The 19,331-nt window shown below is 41.4% G+C and overlaps 2 protein-coding genes across 2 annotated transcripts; one reads left to right on the forward strand and one right to left on the reverse strand.

The window, feature by feature from the left end:
* Positions 1-1,994: 1,994 nt before the first annotated feature.
* MEIOB (meiosis specific with OB-fold) lies at positions 1,995-15,340 on the forward strand. Its single transcript, XM_009479552.1, has 13 exons — positions 1,995-2,063; positions 5,432-5,489; positions 6,890-7,021; positions 7,771-7,843; positions 9,200-9,395; positions 9,893-9,993; positions 11,721-11,773; positions 11,870-11,965; positions 12,364-12,465; positions 12,979-13,132; positions 13,552-13,735; positions 14,232-14,318; positions 15,206-15,340. The coding sequence occupies exons 1-13, from the start codon at positions 1,995-1,997 to the stop codon at positions 15,338-15,340; spliced, it is 1,440 nt and encodes a 479-aa protein (XP_009477827.1).
* Positions 15,341-17,620: 2,280 nt separating this feature from the next.
* Positions 17,621-18,963, reverse strand: FAHD1 (fumarylacetoacetate hydrolase domain containing 1). The gene has a single exon (XM_009479551.2). The coding sequence runs from the start codon at positions 18,961-18,963 to the stop codon at positions 18,292-18,294; it is 672 nt and encodes a 223-aa protein (XP_009477826.2). The 3' UTR covers positions 17,621-18,291.
* Positions 18,964-19,331: the final 368 nt, after the last annotated feature.

The raw sequence follows: 19,331 nt of genomic DNA on the forward strand, positions 1-19,331 counted from the left end.
TGGGCTGAGCCCAGAGGTACTCAGGTACCTCAGGTTACTCAGGCACGTAAAAGCCCCAGGACTCTGCATTTCTGGTGGTTTTTTTTATTTTTGGCAGCCCTCCTCCGAGCCCCAGGCCTGCTGTGTGGAGCCCTGGCCGCCCTCACACCGCTCCCCCTCACGCCCATGCAAAGTCCTTTTCCCGCCCACGGCGCTCGCCGCCATTTTGTCTACCTGTCCTGAGCACCTCACGCCTTCCCTTCAGGGCGCTCCCTTCCCACCCCGGCTGGTCTGTGTCTCCCCTGAGACCCCTCGGTGGTAGCTGGGGCTGTGGTAAGGGCTCCTGCCTGCCCAGCCTCCAAGCTGACGCTGTCCCTGCCTGTGTGGGATGGCCGCCATGCATTGCTTGGGCTTGGGCAGGGAAAGAAATGAGGATGATGATGGGCCCACGCAAGAAAAAAATCTCTTTGCAGTGTAGAGCCCGGCCTGGCTTTGGGGGTGCCAGCTCATCTGGTGCCAGACACCAGTTTGGGATGGGGTGGTGGTGCCAAAGACTTCATACTTTTATTTATTGTGATTTCCATCTTGTCCGTTCTCTCAGAAGAAGGTCTGATCCTGGGTGGTGGTGAAAGTTCCCTCGGCTGTCCTGGGAGCTCAGCCCCTGCCTCTGAGCAGGTACGTGAGGGGTGCAATCGCGTGCTGCGGCCTCCCCTGTCAGGGCCTGTAGCATTTTAAATCCTAAATTACCCCTCTAATCTTCCTTTGATACGTGTGTTCCCAGCGCTGTTTTCTTTAACCCGATTCCGCTGTGGCGTGAGGTATGTCATTTAACAATATTTAACTTCTTTTGAGACAAGAATATTAAAATGCCTTGGGGGGGGGGGGGTGAGGTGACTTTCCTACGTAAATGAACGTGGATTCTTCCATATAATGGGATGGGAATAGGTTTGAGGGACGCGTTGTTCAGTAGGTTTTCGTAAGGCAAATTTGGGATATCTTTCTGTGAGAGTTTAGTTTGAAATGCTCTTTTAGAGAAATCACTTTGCTCTCAGATAACTGCTTACTTTTTAAAAAGTGTAGATTGTCTATTTCTTTTCTACTGCATTCAACAGGTCATTATACTAATGCCCAATGAAATGGTTAACAATTCTCACACAAGGTGCCCGGTATAAAGACTGCGAAAGCCATTCAAGACTTTTGTTGTAAAGTTTGAACAGGCATCCTCTGAAAAATGTCAGCAGTTCTCTCATATCAAAGGTTATTAAGATTTGGACAACTTGATGGTTCCTTTTACAAAAAAGTAGAATCTGACAACTATTTGCTAAATATCAATAATGTCTCTGAGGGTACCCATGAAATAATAAGAGGCATTCAGATGGGCTAACAAAGTGTCCATGGCCCGACTTTGGCATCAATAGAGAGGACTTGAGTGCGCAATATCTCACAGGAATGGACAGTAATGCTACGTTGGCAGCCTGAAAATAACTGTTTTTTAAACATTTTATTTTAATACATTCAAAACTTTTCTGCTTTGAGGAAGGAATGAACTCACATTTTAAAGTAGTTTAATATTAAAGTCCAAAACCTCAATTAACGTGGTTTGCAACCCAACAGTTTTCTTTCCTCCCATGTAAATGGCCTCTTATATATGAACTGCCTCATTAAATTCAGTTGGACTTCCCAGACAGGAGAAGGAGGGTAAATATTTTTCAGAGGCTGGTCCTAATGGAGTCATTTAACGCTGAATAAATAAATTAATAATAATTACAGACCTTTACTTGAGAAGCATAGGTAAAGGAGTTATAGTAAAATTCATAACTTGCATCGCCAAATGCAAACAATAAAGAATTGTCTACTTCAAATGGCTTGAAAGGCTTTTCATTGAAGACAGATGCTATTTAGGTCAAAACATTTGCATTAAAAAATAACTTGTTATTCTCACTATGAACAGTTTTAAGTGATTGGTTTAGATTTTTAAAAAATCTAAATTAGTTTTCTCAAGTTACAGGTAAAGAATGGCTTATTCTAGTTCAAGCCGGGACTTTGTTGCGCTTTCAGATCTGCATCCAAACCTCGCTCGTCCTGTAAGTCTCATAGACATAGTACTGTTGTTCTCAAATGAAATTGTATGTGACTGTATTATATTACTGCAAAATTATGTAATTGACGTGTAGTTAGATACTAATAGCATTAGTATAATTGTTAGATATAAAGGACCTTACCTTCTTTGTGTATAAACCAGCAAAATGAAAATCGATGCTGCTGCTGTCCATAGTATGTGGATAGCACAACTACAGATACTGGCTGGACAATTTGAGGTCTGAAAGCATCAGAGGCTTCTTTGTAATGTTTTAAATGGATGCTGAGTTAGTAAAGACATGTACAGAGTCAGCATTATGTAGTCACAATACATCTGTAACCTACAATAGTCTTTCGCCACAAGCTGTGAACATCAGGCCCAGTCCTGCAGCCTTGACTTGTGTGCTCGATCCCTCTGAGCTAATAACATCGTCCTGACTTATTCAGACAAAACTCTTGTTGACTGGTGTGGTGTTTTAATGGGATAAAAATCTCACAATTACACGTCCAATAGGATTGTTTCTGCTTCTTTAGAACAAAAAGCAGGTTTTGCAGTTACCAGTTTATGAGGAACTAAGAATTTTGCTTGTGGGAGTACAGGAGAGTAGGATGAACCAAAAAGTAAGCTTAATGAACGGCAAAGCTTTGTAGTTGGTAGATTCATACAGGTGTTTGAGTATGATTTTTTTCGTTGTTGTTGTTATTGTTGTCCTGATATGAGTGAGGACCACCATCACTGGAGTAAGAGCTGAACAGGGGAGCATTCTGTAAAACTCAGTATTTTTCTCTTTTGGGTTTTAGATGGTTGAATAAAAAATAGGAAGTCTGGGAGGGGCACCATTTTTCATTCTTTGCTCTCCAAGGTTATGTTTTAATATGGGAGGGAGAAGGCTACGTTATTCTCTGTGGCAGCATTTCCCACCCTTCACCATGCAGCCCACCAGCGATAACGTGTCTCCTGAGTGTTCAGTGCTGCTGGGAGCTGGAGACCAGAGAGCAAACCGGAGAGGCAGCATTTCCACATGGATGCGCTGCGAGCTGTGGTGCGATGTTGCAGCCGTATCTCTCTACGCACCTTAAAGCAGATGCATGTCTATAGAGCTGTGTGCCCTGTGGAAGTCCTGATGCTTGGGAAGAGCGTGAAAACAGGGAGTCTTCCTGTTCCCACAGCTTTTTATCTGGGAGGGGCACAATTTAGCCCTTTTTTCTCGTTTATTTTAAACAACTGAAAGAGAAATCACAGAAAAGGGGTGAACTAGGAGAGGGAATTTTATATGCCCTCACAGTGGCATTTTATATTCTTCCCAACTTCTTATAAACTCCTGGTCTCCAGCAAAGCCAATTTAACCTGTCATTCACAGTTATTCCCAAATACAGTGATCCACTAACTCAGTTAAAAGCTTTTATTTTACAAATAAAACTAATCTTGAGTATTGCAAGTAGCAACTTATAGTAAAGAAAGTATTTTTGTAAAAAAGTGCACTAGTATCTCATGATAGAACGATTGGTACATGTTTAGGACTTTAAAACAGTTGAGCACACTCATTCGATGTCATATTTTTTTACTTTGCAGTTTATTTTTTAAAAATGAAATAGATCAATTGTGTTAATGCTGTAGCCTCATGATTTGGTTGAGCGGCCTTAAGCAATGTTCTGCCAAAAAAGGCAGCGTGGCCCGCTTCCTCATTGCGGGTGTGTTGCGCTCCTCCTCTTTTGGTGAAACTGGTGCTTGGGTAGTTGCACAATAAACTGATCAAGGAAATGATCTCTGGAAGTTTTTCTACCCTTTCTTTCCCCACTCCCCCCAAAATAGTTTCCAGCCAGGTCACTTCCTTCTGCCAGCTTGCTGTGCAGGCTTAGTGCTAACACAAGAGAGGTGAATATATTTGCAGCAGGGACAGGGGAGATCTCTTTGGGACACTGCAGATTTACGTTAGCTTAACTCATGTGAAGAGTCATCCTAAATGCCAGTTCTTCTGACTGCTGGTGAGATACAGGGTATGTTGCACTCTGATTTAATGGAATTTTTTTTGTGGTTGTTTTTTTTTTAAGAAACAAAACCAAAAATAGAAAAATAAAATCCTAATTTAAATCACTAACAAGTTGTGGACAGATAGAAAGTATTCTGTTAGAAAGATTGGAAGAACTAGGATATTACACTGTTGTACATGTGTTGGCCTCTTAATGAGTTCATTGCCATCGCTGCAGGAAAAGACAGTTACCTTGCTCCATCTAGTGATTCAAAATAAACCGGGAGCATGAGATCTAATTTTTGAGCACGCGTCAATACTGTTGCAGTGAAGTCAGTCAGGTTGTGTCGCTTTGTGAATAGGTGCAAAACTCAGCCTGTGTGGGTTATTAAATTGTTACCCACCCCTCGCTAGCTGACTGCTGCCGTTCCCCCGCTGGAACGAGAAAGGCAGGCAGCGCTGCAAGTGCGTGCACGGGTGAAGTGGAAGAGGTGTGGCACACTTCGTGTTTTGAAGGACCCTTGTAGTATTGCAATGTCAGTCTCTCCTTCCAGTCCTTGTTACCATACCAGCTTTCATTGCTTACCTCTTAAATCCCAAACTAGCACTGCAATACTCCTCTCTCACACTGAGGACCACCTTTAGGACCTTTTTTTTTTAAAAAAACAAAACAAAACAAAACCCACCACACAGCTATATATTATCAATATATATGTTTATATATATCTTTCTTCCTGTGTGTGTTTGCTCCTAGTAGTTTTGTTTGACAGTTGAGCCTGGGGTGCTTTTGCATAATAAATACAGGTTTAGTAAAGCAGGATAAGATTTTATTTTGAATCGTCAAGAGTTCATCGCCTAAGCTCCCTCTGTAGTCGGTTGAGAGGCAGCCAGCAAGAAAGAGGCACCTGTAGAAATGTATATTGCTTAGATGAGGATAGGATAAATGGCCCTCCCTGCGGATGTCCACGTGTGTATCTCGGTGCTGACAGCTGGGGAAACCTTGGATGCTTAACTGCAAAATAAATCCTGGTGCATTTAAGGAGATCCGAGACCTGTGCAGAGAGCGTGAAACAACAATATTGCTGCCTACCTGAGGAGAGATTGCTGTAGAACAGCCAAAACTGTGAGCGCTTTGGGTGAACTTTTGTCCTCCCATTGTCTTTACAAGCAGAAACAGATGTATTTCTTTTAATATTTTTATTAGTCACTCTTTTTCTTAAAGTAAAATTGTATGTTTATGTGTTAGTCTTTAGTTCATATGGTACCGTGGAATAAATAGATTAAAATGATTACCAGTCAGAAATATGTTTATTATCATCAGTAGAGTACAAGTCCATGAAATCTAATTCATCATATACATCTGTGTTTAATACTTGTATTCTATAATCTTTTTATTTTTTTAGAATGTAATCGGTGTGGTTATTGGGAAAACAGATGTCAGAGGCTTTCCAGACAGAAAAAGTACAGTCCCTTTTAACTGTTTTTACTTCATTTTCTTATACGTTATAATTTGGCATATATGACTGAAATCAATATTTAAATGATAAACAGACTTCTTAATGTAAAATGTATAGGATAAAAATGCGCAAAAAAATTTGTGTGTGTTTGAGAACCAAAATGAAAGAGCAGCATTAGTTTGGCTAAACCTTATCAATTAGAATTTGTTTGGAAAAACTCCATCATGGAAGTGTTTCAGGGTCTGAAGAAGATGGTACTGATGTGAACCCACTTTTACATAAATCCTGCTGGATTTGATCTGGTCCCTTCATATTCATTTTCTCTTAAAACAGAAGCATTAAAGAGATGTCTTGAGGAGTGAAACAAGTAATTTCTGGTCTGAGTAGCACCAGCTTCATCTTACTGTATACTCCTAAGGAAAAAATGGGAATAATGCGTTGTTAATACAGCATTAGCTGGAAATTGAAATAACGTATCCGCAGCTTAGGGTTGATACAGACGCTGCTAGGAAGCGTCTGCAGCCCCAGAGAGCCATCCCAGCTCTGTGTGAAGCGCTCGGCTGTTCTGTTGGCGTGGTCATCGTGCCCAGCTGCTCTAGCCATGGGTTTTTAGAAGGCGGTCATCATCAGCAGCAAAAAAATTCTACATAGTCTGAAAATGTGGTGTTCGTGCTTATGCCTCCATGGAACTGCGGTCAGACTATGCTTCCTCTGTGCAGATCGCTATACGGTTTTCACTGCTAATTTAAAAACTACATATTGCATAATGCTTATGATCCATGGAAAGCTTTGTTAATTAGCTGTAAGAGAAAAGGGAGCGCCGTGTTTCAGAGCCTGATACCCTCTTGATCGTGAACTTTCCACAGAGCTGGAAACACTTTGCTTTATTCACTTAAACCCCGTGGTACTATCTGGACAGCGATACTGCCTGTGATCGGCAGCCTCGTATGTCACCACGGTGGTCTCGTACATGGGCATGGCCATCTAAAGACAGCCTACCCGCTACAAAATTTGGGCTAGAATGTACACTCGTTCATAGCGTTGCTTCACGCGTTAGCCCGGTTTACGCGCTTGTCCACGCCTTGAGTGTAGCATGGTGCGGTTCTTTTATTTCTCCTGTGTTAGATCTGTAAGTTTATATGGTGCTGCCTAAAGTTAAGTGGTAAGCGGACGTGGGTGGGATGATACAGGTGCAACTACAGCGTGAGCTGCAGCCAACCCCGTTCAGCAGCACCGGTGTGCTTACTGCATGGCCTGCTGGCCTCTAGCGGTGCTCGCCAGATTGCGGGTAGTAAACTCAGGACAAAATCTAGGAAAGCCTCAAAATAACAGGTTTTATACATATATTCTAGACTGAAATCAAGCTGTGCTAATGAATTGTAATAGCGCCGTTTATTTTTGCAGACATTGGGTCCGAAAGATACACCTTCAGTTTTACTATTCGCGATTCACCGACTTATTTCATAAATGTAAATTCTTGGGGCAGAGAAGAGTATATTAGATCACTTTCAGAAAGCTTCAGAGTTGGTGACTGTGGTACGTTGGAGTTTATTCTTAACATGTTTCTGTTTGAATGTGTTTTTTTCCCAGTAAATCAGTGTTATGTGTTTGTGGCTTTGCTATATTTTTCTCTGAGGACTCAGAAAACAGTCTAATTGGAAACAAATTGTTCAGTTACGTTAAGTATAAAGAGGAAAGGAATAAGACTTCGAGGATTTAAATTCAAAACCAGTAAATATGTCAACAAAAAGACTAGATACAAATCCACGGACTGCAGCCAACCAGAACTTATCTATAGTTAATTGATCTAAATTCTTACACTATATTCAGTTCTTATAAATTACGAAAAATAAACTCTTCAAAGTAGTTTGATGTTTTTCTTTGTCCTCATTTAGTTATAGACTTGACTACGGTTGTTCATAAAAACACAACAACAATCTTGTATTTATTTGCAGGCTGTGCTTTTACCTTGTTAATAGAAAGGCTTTGCTGCCCATGGTTGCTAGATCCCAGTGTTTGGATAAAACTTGTGACTATGCAGAGTATACACACGAGAACTCCGTGTCATTTTGTTTCCATTAAATGTCTTGAGGACTCCTGTGGGACTTTGGCTATAATGGGAGCTGTCTGGACAGAGTTTTCAGTACAAAAACATTTAGCAGTAGTTACTGCACTTATCTTTTCCTTTCCATATCAACCTTGAAAGTGACCATTTTTAAAAGCCACTTCTCTTTGTATGTATCTATTCCATTTTCTAACGTTACTTATCAATGTTTTTATTTTAGTTACAATTGAAAATCCTTTAGTTCAGTCAAAGGAAGCAGAAAGGGAAGAAAAATTCAACCCTGTCACTCCTAGGTAAATTTAAAGCATAGACTGGTAGTTCTTTCCAGAATTTACCAACTGGTAGAAGTATTTGGGGTTTGTCGTCTTAATGTAGCTGTACCTTCCTCCCTGTGTTCAACCATGTATGGTCAAATAATCTCAGAAGAGAATCTATTTCTCAGTATATGGTCTTTGCAGTTTTGTCATGAAGTAATAATGCTCTTTGTAACTAAACAGAGTAAATTTCATTCTTTGAGTCAAGTCCACTAAAATTGTTTGAAATTGATTTGATTTTGCCAAAGTGTTTTATCAGACATGACTTCTTTATAGGCAGTATATCCTTATCAAAATCTACTCACATGACATGTTTATCTAGAAGGTATTTTAATACACTGTGGTGCTATTTGTTACTTATTTGGTAAGGCATTGCCATTCCTTTTGTATCATGCAACGTATATAATATGTTGTCTTTCAGTGTATTCTCTAAAATCCAAATGATTTGAACCGGTGTATGAAACTAACTAACATTGCGAGTCATAATTTAGATATGTTTTAATTTATCTGGGATATCTAAGATGTAGATGTTAGATAGACTAATACACCTGTTCTTTAATTAGGGTTTCTTTCCTAATTGGTCATATTCTAATATTTTTAATCATATGGCAGTCATAAGAATATTGCATATATGCATGTTAAATTGGCAAATTAGAAGTTTTACGTTCTTGCTTACTGATCATCTGTTAAGCTTTGTAGCAAATGTATAGCTGTAGCAGTTACATACACTTTCTGGCCAAGCAGAAAGAAGTAAAAGAACAAATGTCAGGTTCAGAGACTTCACTGAGGAAAGGAGCTCTTCTCTAAAACTATAGATTTCATAAGCAGTTGTAAAATACATTTATCCAGAACATACTCAATATATCTTATTTCCACTGGCTAACATTGCATTATAAATATTACTGAGGTCATTGAGCTATTGCTTTTGAAAGAACCTTACCAAATCCAGTCTGACCATAGCAGTGTCTTATCATGTCACGATGCCAAAACCTCTCAACTATCCGGATTTCAGAATTCATTTTATTTTTAGTGATTGATAAGGGCTGAAAGACATACAAATATGTATTGTACATTGCCAGCAATTCATGCTGGCTTTTCAATTCTAAATAAGTATAAAGTACACAATAATAAGTCTTCTGCAAGCGAAAAGTATATAATTTTGAAAAAGTAATTTTAGAACAAATTAATTCCAACTTTTCCCTATCTTTAGGGAAAACAATAAAGGAATAAATCAGCAGTCATTTTCTCATGTGAATTGAATTAACATTTGACACTGTTAATATATTGGTGAGCGAAACGTTGATGGATGTGATTTGTTTTGTGCATACTATCTAGTTGCTACAAATTATTGCTCAGTGAAAACCATTCCGTGGTCAAAACGTCTTCCTGCTATGAAATGGACACCAAACTACTTTCTCTGTTGCATCTGCCTGTCAAGGACCCTCAGGACTATTATTCACTGGGTGATATCACTGCAAACGGACAGAGCCTCGATGGCAGAATCCTTAATGTGCTTGCAGCTGTAATGTCAGTAAGTCAAGGAGCCACAACAGAGTAGTGTTTTTCTACTACACCATGGGTAACTTAATTGACTTCAGTGTGAATATGGATTTTGGGACTCGTAGTGGACAGGAGTCACTGGTTTTGTTTGTTTGCTTAGGTTGGCAGTCACGCCAGCTGAGTTACAATAACCAAACAAGCCACTTGATGAGATTTTTATCAACAACATGCGGGGGGAAATTAAGGGAATGGAAATGTCCTACATCAGTTGTCTTTTTGTGCAAGCAGTAGATAACTTGAAATTTGTAAACCACAGTTTTTTATAGAATAAAATGTGTCCCTCTATCTTGAAGTAAAATTACTGTTGTTAAATTTTTAGTAGTGTACATGGGGTTTGTGGGTTTTTTTGGTGGTCTACAGGGGTTTTTTTTCCCCCCCTTTTTTAAATGTTCTGTTTTCTTGGTTATCGCTTTTAGTCTCCTAAGCACTTAGTAGAGGAAAAGTGACTGCTTCTCTTTCTTCTTAAAGGTTGGGGAGCCAAAGTATTTTATGACTTCAGACAAAAGAAAAGGTCAGAGGTGTGAAGTAAAGCTGTATGATGAAACAGAGATGTCTTTTCCAATACTATGGTAAAACGTTTTTTGAATTCACTAAAATACACAAATTAATGCAAGAATAGGTAAAGAAATTAACTGATACATACTGGTTTAACACTGTCTTTCAATTTAAATGCTTTGTTGTTTGGGTTGCAACTGTGATGAGGCAGCAATGTACACTGAACAGGGGTTTAAAGAGATTCATTAGAGTGACCTTACCTATATTGTCTAGTTTTATGACTTGCTGACAGACTGCTAGCTCATGAATGGCAAAATGAAGCTTATTTCCAAAGAGTTACATTTTTTTTAATGTGGCAATTTGAACTAATTCAGGAAATGGCGTTTAAAAACAGCTGCAAAGGCAGTACATTTCTTCCACAAACTACGGGGGGAAAAGAGCAGCATGCTTCATTTTTAAAGCCAAGCAGAATTAACAAGTGGAATGGAAAAAGGTTGAAATACTTTTTAAGTGCTTAAAATAGTGGGGAAACATTTTGATACTACTTTGGCTATATTTTCAAACTGCACCCCATTTACAAACAGGATTACATCCATACCTTTTATGCATGTAAATAGTGGTTTGTTTACACAGGAATTTTGCGTTTTGCCCATAATTTGTTCAATAAACTCATGGCTTGTCATGTGCAAGGTTACGTGGGTATTTGTTTGAGCTGGGTCTGCTGTCCGTTGGTTGAAATGACCTTTGTTCCCTAGATAGAAGTAGCAAGATAGCATTGCACTTTGTGTCTGGGTTAGAAACTGTATTATCATTCGGTGTAATGTTTAACACAGTTAATGTGTACACATGAACGCTAATAAGCATCCATGGTGTGAAGTTTTCTAGCCCTTGAGCTGCCACCAATGTTAATTTGCAGCAGCAGCTCCAGGACTCTTGTTTCAGTGCTGGTGCGTAGCGATACAGAGCTGTGTACTTCAGGAGCCCTCGGAAGTGGAGACTAGGTGGTGGCACTGCGGTTACCCTAAACGCTGCCTTTTGCGCTTTCATGGAGCCTAGGTAGAGGCAGAGATTCAGGAAATCTTTCAGCAACAGCATTGTAGTGATGATATTTCAGAGGCCATCAGTGAAGAGGTGGCTGAGCAATGAAAAGTAAATACCTTAAATCTTTTCCCAAGGATTAAGGGGAAAAAAAACCCCAAACCCCTCACCAGAACAAAACTGTGCTTTGGCAGTATTCTTGCCATCCAAACTTAGGAGGAACTAAATGAGATTTTATCAAGGGACCTAACCATCAAATTACCATTTTTGAGGGATACCGCTGTCCTCCCTCTAGTCTCATCATCCACAGTTACAAGGGTTCCAGTGCTGGAAAGCTGGCTGAACACCTGGCCTAGTGATGCGAGCGATCACCTTGTTCCCGCAGAAAAGGCCTAGCTGATAAGCAGTTATTTTAACAGTGATTTGCTTTAGTTAGAACTTACTTTTGTCAAAGCTCTGAAATACACACAGTATTTTTCCAGGTATATTCTGCACTGGATCATTTTGAATAATCTAATAGCCTCTTATTTTATCCTGTTTGGCATGGGATAAAATAGGGACTGTATTAGACCATACATAAAGCATCCTGGCTGGCTGCAAACCAGATGCCTGTGGGTGTACATGGCATTTCATTTGCACGCACCTGTAGCAAAGGAGTTGTGTTCCCTTTGACCAATTTAATTATAACATTTAGTAGTTTAGTACTAAACAGTTTGAGTGCTGTTTCAAAAATGTTTTGATACATTAACTTTTTTTAATTTAGTTGGGATAATGAATCTATCCAGCTTGCGCAGAATTGGATCCCACGAGAAACAGGTATAATACTCTGTTTTTTTATGTTTTTACTGTAGTTCTTAATGTGATACTTACTCTACAGTAACAGTTTCATGGGGTGGTTTCTTTTGTGCACAGTAATATTTGCATCAGATGTGAGAATAAATTTTGACAAATTTAGGAACTGTATGACTGCGACTGTGATATCAAAAACCATCATTACAACTAATCCAGGTAAGAGCTGTTGAAGTATTGCTTTGGTATTAGTAATCATTACAGACTAGAATGCATGAATGAATCTGTTAGAGGTCTGATTTCTTCTGCCTGCCTGCCTCAGAAAGCTCCCTGCTTCTAATCTGTTATGTAGTGGCCAATGTTTTTATGCTTTGGCTTCCACCCTTCCCTCTTTTTTTTTTTTTTTGTTTGTTTTGTTTTTGTTTAAATTTTACCTAAGTAGCCTTCATATATTCCATGTAGGACTAACAGTTAAAGTAAAAAAGACAAAGGCATCTCCTGGCTAATTCCAAGAGACAATGTGTTGGTGCTACCAGAATAAAAAGTTGTAAAATATAATTATGCTTTTATTTTTACATGCTACATATATTAATAACTTTTAAAAATACATCTTCAAGAAACAGCAGAAGCAAATGTTCTCCTCGGCTTCATAAAAGAGAGCGCGCAATCAGGAGCTTTGCGTGATAAAATGGAGGAGCAGCCAAAAGAATCCATGAACTGTAAGCATGGATCCAAACACTTTTTATTTAACTATACGGTGTAATTTCACACTGCGGTGGAAGTTTCAAGTTTGTGCTCTGTGTGTTCACAGAAACAAAACTAAGGTATAGCCTGGCTGAATACTTAGAGTTTGGACTGTAGTTACCGGGGCTACCCCAGATAATATCAGTTATGTATCTTCAGGGTTGGTGACTATGCCTGCTTGCAGCCTGCCTGGCATGTTCTTTCTGCCTTGAATAAGTACAAAAAATGGAGAGGGAAAGTTTTTTGTCAAAAACTCATTTTGGGGGATACAAAGATTAAGTATTAGATATTTTCCTGATTTGACTCCTGTTCTGTTTTATTTTTTTGTCCCCAAATGATAAGCCTGCTTCAAAAGGAAGGTGTGTGGGGCTTTTCTGGTGCTTTAGATCAAACCCTCTCCTTTTTATTACCTTAAGATCTTTTTTTGCTATTGCTTTTCTGTGTTGTTTCTTTCTCAGACACACTTAACATGTCTTTTAAACTTTTAGTGGAGAGTATAGTTGATGTTTATACTGTGGAACAGCTGAAAGAAAAAGCTTTACAGAGCGATGGGAAACTTGAACCAGTCTATGGCATTATTTATGGCTACGTTTCTACACTGGACATTGATGATAATGCATCTAAAGTTATTCGCAACAGATGGTAAGCAACTGCTTGTTTTAATTTTTTATTAAAAAGTGCTTATCCTTCTTCCCCTGACCCAAATTAGATGGAACAATATTTTAGTCCAGTTCCGGACAAGAAATAAGACTCCTCTGGAAGACACCATGTGAATTTCTGTTGCGTAGACTTCCAGAAGGTCTTTTCCAACCTAAACGATTCTATGATTCTAAGTAGCAAGGCAGAAGAGTTGGCTTTATCACGGACTTGCGCTTTCTAGTCCTAGAGGAGTGAAGAAGAAAGAGGCCATTTTGTCTCAGATGGACTTAAGAGTTTAGAAGATTAAGTTGTTTTTTTTTTTTTTTTAAAGAGGAAAAGCCTCTTGGGAAATCTCAGTCTAGAAAATGGTTTCAAACAAGGAGGAATTGCATATATGCATTAATTATCTTCTTATGTTTCAGTTCAATATGCCGTTTTCTGGTGAATGAAACGTCAAACACGTGCACTTTCTGCAGTGACATCTCTCCAGTTTCAAAGTCAACTTTTGCAAGCTTTGACATACTCGTTGATCTGACAGATCACACAGGCACTCTTTATTCTTGTTACCTGTCTGACTGTGTAGCTGAGGAAACATTAGGCTGCACAGTAAGTAGAAATGAATTAGGTTGTTCTTATTTGATCTGCTCTGTGAGGCCTGATGAAAATTACAAATATATGTAAATGTTCTTCATGTGTGTGTACACCAGTTAAAAAAATTGTGTATGGATATATACACACATGGCTTTTTAACAAGTCAAAAGTTAGAAGTCAGTAGCTGCTAATAAGAAGAAATGTGTTAAATGTAAGAGTGAACGCCCTATTCAGAATACCGCTTTATTTTAATTAATCTACGTTTTTCTGAGAACACGGTTGGAATTCCCTAATTTTGGTTCTCAAACACCGTGCAATTTATTCTGATTAATCTGATTGTCTTGGTACCTATATTACACCAAGCACTATGTTAAGAGGGAAAATACAGCTTAGAAATGTATATTAAAAAAAAAAAAAAGCATAAGATGCTCTTTTCATCATCATTTTGTTGTGGAGATGTTGGTATAACTGTATGCTGAAGAAGTGTTCCGTGATGTCCTGTTATTAACAGGTCCATGAGTTCCTCACTCTAGCAGAAGACAAGAAGACTGCCTTGAAATGGCAACTTCTTCTGGAACGAAGCAAGATTTATTTTAAAGTCAGTATTTAATGTTCATTTAAAATAGTTGCTGTTTCCCATTCATTAGTCTATTTAGTACTGAAAAATTCCATGTCAGTTCTGCTGAACTTTTTAAAATAAGGATTAGTTTTTGTACATATTCTGAATATTCCAAGCAAATAGTCTTTGTCGGAATTCCAGCATTAGGGGATGTACCTGCAGGATCAGGTTCGCAGGCCTCTTTCAGGCAAGCTATGAAAGACACAGACTGCTCTTAGCCAATGCCCATTAAGGAGCTGGCATTTCAAAAGCATTTATACACAATTTAGTCACTGACTTCTATAGCTGTAGGTTTATAACGAACAGTTAACACTATCAGTTTGCAAGAATAAGGCCCAGTCAATGTATGTAATAGGTGGTATGGTATATGGGGTTACCTAAGTATAGTTCTTGTTACCTGTATTTTTGGAAATAATGTGATTAGGTATGTCTAAAATCTGCAATTCTCCGTAAAGCAACAATATTAGATTTACACACCTGGAGCAATTGTTAAACGGTCTGCTATTGCTTGCAATATTCTTTTTTTAATTACATGCTCTATACTGGACCGGATTCCTTTTTCACAGAACTGCCTGTTCTAGGACAACTCTAAACTGACTCCCTGTTTTTAAACCTGCCCTTCTCAGCAAAACTATTCTTACTCTCCCATCTTCCCCACCCTCTGCCTCTATTTCCCCCCAAAAATGAAAGTGTTTTACTTCAGTAGTGACAGGTATATAGCATAAAATGTGTGTGCTCATGTATAAAATAATGTAAAATACGTATAACCAAATCTGTCAACTAAACATGCTGTGTGATATTTGAAAATAATGTATTTCAAAGTGCTATACAGCAGTAAAAACAAACACCCTTAATTATTTTTACAGGTTACTTTGTCACCCAGTTGGAGAACCGGACTGAAAGTGAATGTGCTTTCATGCAAACTGGCAGACCCTATAGAGGCCAGTCAGAGCTTGTTGGGAAAAGAGACTGGAAATGAGAGATTACACTACCTGGCTTGATAACAGCTAGGACAAAGGCTGTTTCTTCACTGTAGTATTAGAGGTAGAATGCAGTTGTCGTTGTATTTTGCTAAGTATGTTCTGATGGTAAAGAAAGAATGAATATGCATTACTAATCCCTGTAAACGGGCTTCTTTGTTGATCTTTAGCAGGTGATTGTACTTTAAAAAGTGTACTAGGGCTTCAGCTTAAGAAAAGTTAGCTCTACTCCCCTTACAAAGGGGATGGAAGCTTTCTTCACTCAGTTTAGAATATATTTTAAAAAAACAGAAATAACAAACAGTACAAGAGAGATCTGCTAGGCTTCTGTGTTTTTAACTGCCTTGCTACTTTCGTGCTGCTCTTGTGTTAGTTCAAAAAATAAAGACCCACTTTGAAACACTGCCTGGGTTCGTGGTGTACGTTGGTGAGTCCAAACATGGAACTTCTGGCAGCTGCAGAGGCCTGGAAATAGCGATGATGTTTGCAAGGCTCTTTTCTTCAGGGCAGACTAAGTCTTATTAGAACAGAGTGATCGGTCACCTCTGACAACCGATCAACCAAGCTAAGACTACAAGTGGCGGAGAAGAAAGGACTCTCTTCACCAAGAAGAGTTGTTGTCGTTAGCTGAACATGACGAACCTAGGTATGTACATTTTGCCCTTCTCCGTGTATTCTTTCCTATTTTTTAATCTATTTCTGTCCTAGCTTCCCCTGCAGCTGGTGTATTTGCTACATTCACTGGTCCTCACCTGAGCATATCGGGAGTTGGCCTGTTTCAAATGGTGGGAAGGTACTGTGGCCCTTCTCTTGCAAAGGATTTGTTAGGCTAGAATGCCTTGAGGAACTCCGATCACCCCTGGTTCACTACCTACCCGTTAAAGCAACGTGGCAGAGAGAAAATAACTACAGAAATAGTGAATTTTGAGAAGCAATACTCCAAGATCGCATCCCCCCACTCATGTGAGTGGGAACAAGGGACTAAACACACAAAAAAACATTGCCAGAGTTGGGTCACTGCATTTCTCCTGTTGCAGCAATAAACAACTCCAGATTATTAGCCGTTATGGCTGGAAAATGTTGAAGTGAATGCTTCCGTTAATTTTAATCCCAGCTCAGCTCAGCAATCAACACACAGTGCTTAAGACCAAACTACGGATGATGCGTTGTTGCTGTTGCCATAGACAGTAAAGTTTGACAGGCACGAGGAAATGGAAACAGTACAGAAAGTGAATTTTATCCTTCCTCTTTCGGAATTATTCCCCCTAACTTCCCTGCTCAGCCCAGCTCTCTTGGCCTGAAGTCTCTGCTCGGCCCAGCTCATCGAGTTGCAACAAATTGAGAGCACAGCTTCCCCGCTGACAGGGGCGGGCTTAAATCAAGGAGCATTTTGACCTCTGCGAGCCAGGGGCCGGTTCTGCTCAGATGTAATGGCTCCACGTTGGCTTCGGTTGGCCTCCGCAGGCTTCCTTTAGCTGAAATCGGAATTACGCCCGCAGCATTTAGACCTCATCATACAAAGAACTTTTACATGTGCTTGAAGCTGTCGGTTTAAGTCAAAATGCAGCGAATGCATGCGTGTTTGCAGGAGCAGTACCCGTGCAGGTGGCATATGGGGACGCAGCGGCGTGCTGCAGATGCACGCAGCTGGAGAAAGCCCATTGATCGAAAAATATCTATTTTTCTTCTGCAACGTGTTCTGCCTTCTTTTCGCAGGTGATTCGCAGTATCCTGGACCACGCTGCTCTTTCCCAGAGGTGCTTGTCTTTGGGCTACACTAATTTTCTCTGCAAGACCCTCCAAGTGCCCTTTTAAAAGCAAAGTGGTTATTAAGATCTGGCTCCCCTAAATGAAGTGTTTCACTTTGGTGCTTGCGCATATGTAAAAAAAAAAAAAATCCATCTGCTTTTGTTAGAAATGAGTCAGTTCTGTGCAACCTTTCAGAACGCTATGTTTTGATGTTTGGGGGGAGAGGGTTTTTTTTAATTCTGTTTTACAACTTTGTCACTCCAGTGAATGACAGAGAACTCACTGCCATGCAAACTGGTGGAGAGTGTTACATCAGCTGGAGTTTGGAAACAGGCAAAGTTACACGGCGTGGCTTTTTAACAGCTGGAAATATTTAAAAGCTCCAACTGTTGCACTGCGTTGTGTAAGTAATGGTAGTTGTTGCAGTTAGATTTTTATTAAAAATATATTGAAATCCGTAAAAGTAAAGACAAGTTTACTGGTGATCTTTACCAATGAGCTGCTTTATTCTTGATCTTTTGTATTATTTTCCTTTTAGAAGCATACTCAAAGCTCAGTTTAGGAAAAAAAAAATCTGCCAAGCATCTGGCACGTTTTCTGCCGCATTACACCCCTTGGAGTGGGAGGGAAAGCAATCCTCATTTAATTTGCACATTTGAAAAATGCACGGAGGAATCGTGAAACTATCCTAAAAGGCAAACATCTTTTTATTGTAGAATACCCCAAGGAGAGAAATTATTTCTGAAGCTGTAATTCTTGATTTACTGTTACACACGCATCTCTGATTTTACATAGCATGGGTGAGCTTTAGCTCCTACACATCACCATTGTAACGGTTTAATTTATAATTTTTATTTTAAGGCAACACGCTGGCAAAGCTCAATGCATCAGTAGAGCAGAAGAGCGCACAGCGACAGCCACCCCGGCTGCCGGCACGCTGTCTCCATTTCAAGGTTCCAAGGTACGGTTTGGGTATCACCCGCGCTGGGTTGGACTCTGGGCTCGCAGCCTCAGAGGAAGCCAAAGCCTCCATGGAAACGGGGCCGTTTCAGTCAAACGCCTTTCGAGCTCATGGGTTATGTGTCTTTGATGCGTGACAGTCCATTCGACGCTTGGGCCGTGGAAGTGTTTAACGTACAGGACAGCTCGTGAGTCTCTTTGTTCACCAGATGTTCCCAAAAGAGCCTCTTCCGACGCAGACGGGGTCCCAGCCCGGCTCCCGGTCAGGATCCGCGCGTTTGCTGCGCCACTTTAAAGCGCATGGAGAGGACGTCGCTTATCCCGGCCTCTATCTCATCGCTGGCCTGCACTGACCCCACTCCTTCGGGAGAGCCCGTCAGAATCAAGTCGCCTTCTTCCAGGGGGAATATTTCGCTGATGTAGCTGATGAGATAAGGGATGGAGAAGATCATCGAGGAGGTCTCCCCTTCCTGCCTCAGCTTTCCGTTCACCTTGAGCCAGATCTTCAGCTTGTGAGGGTCTGGGATCTTCTCCTTGGGCACGAAGTCGCTGATGGGGCAGGAGGAACCGAAGCCCTTGGCCAAGGTCCAGGGCAGACCCTTCTTTTTGCACTCCTCCTGCGTGTCCCTGGCCGTCATGTCCAAGCACAGGGCATAGCCCGCCACGTGCTCCATGGCCGCCTCCTGCGACACGGCCTGGGCTCTCTTCCCGATCACCACCCCCAGCTCCACTTCGTGGTGCAGGTTGTGGCAGTAGTAGGGACGGAGAATGGGCGAGCCTTCGCGCACGTAGGCCGAGGAAGGCTTGAGGAAGAAGAGGGGCTCCCGGGGCGGCGCGCTCCCCATCTCCTTGGCGTGCTCGGCGTAGTTGCGCCCCACGCAGATGATGTTCCTGCCCCACTCCCAGAAGCGGGACAGCGGTTTGGAGGAGCCCATGACCGCGGCGGCTCTCCCTCCTCCTCCTCCTCCTCCAGCCCCGGGGACCGCGGCCGCCCTTGGCGCGTCCTTGCCGGGCCCGGCTCCGCGCCGCCTCCGCCCCGCTCCCTTCCGCTGCGGAGCGCCCGGGGCCGCCTCCTTACCCGGCCTGAACGAATCGCCCGGGCCGGGCCTGCCGAGAGCAGCGGGGAGGGAAGGCGGGGGCCGGGCGGGCGCAGCACCGCCCCCGCCGCACGCCGGGGCCGGGGCCGGGGCTGGGTCGGGCCGCGGCGGCCGCCGCCTCCCCGGGGCGGGGAGCAGAGGTAACCGGGCCGGGCCTGGGCACCGGGCGGGGCGGCCGCACCATGCTCGGCGGGGGCTGGCGGGGC

This window comes from Pelecanus crispus, chromosome 11, assembly GCF_030463565.1.
Source record: "Pelecanus crispus isolate bPelCri1 chromosome 11, bPelCri1.pri, whole genome shotgun sequence".
In the NCBI taxonomy this organism is placed as follows: Eukaryota; Metazoa; Chordata; class Aves; order Pelecaniformes; family Pelecanidae; genus Pelecanus; species Pelecanus crispus.

Bases quoted from the DNA above. Each gene is read 5' to 3' on its own strand.
- MEIOB (XM_009479552.1), top strand. From the start codon at position 1,995: ATGGCTTATTCTAGTTCAAGCCGGGACTTTGTTGCGCTTTCAGATCTG. The intron at 7,844-9,199 runs GTAAATTTAAAG...CATACTATCTAG, and splicing joins TTCAACCCTGTCACTCCTAG to TTGCTACAAATTATTGCTCA. The intron at 13,133-13,551 runs GTAAGCAACTGC...CTTATGTTTCAG, and splicing joins AAAGTTATTCGCAACAGATG to TTCAATATGCCGTTTTCTGG.
- FAHD1 (XM_009479551.2), bottom strand. From the start codon at position 18,963: ATGGGCTCCTCCAAACCGCTGTCCCGCTTCTGGGAGTGGGGCAGGAAC.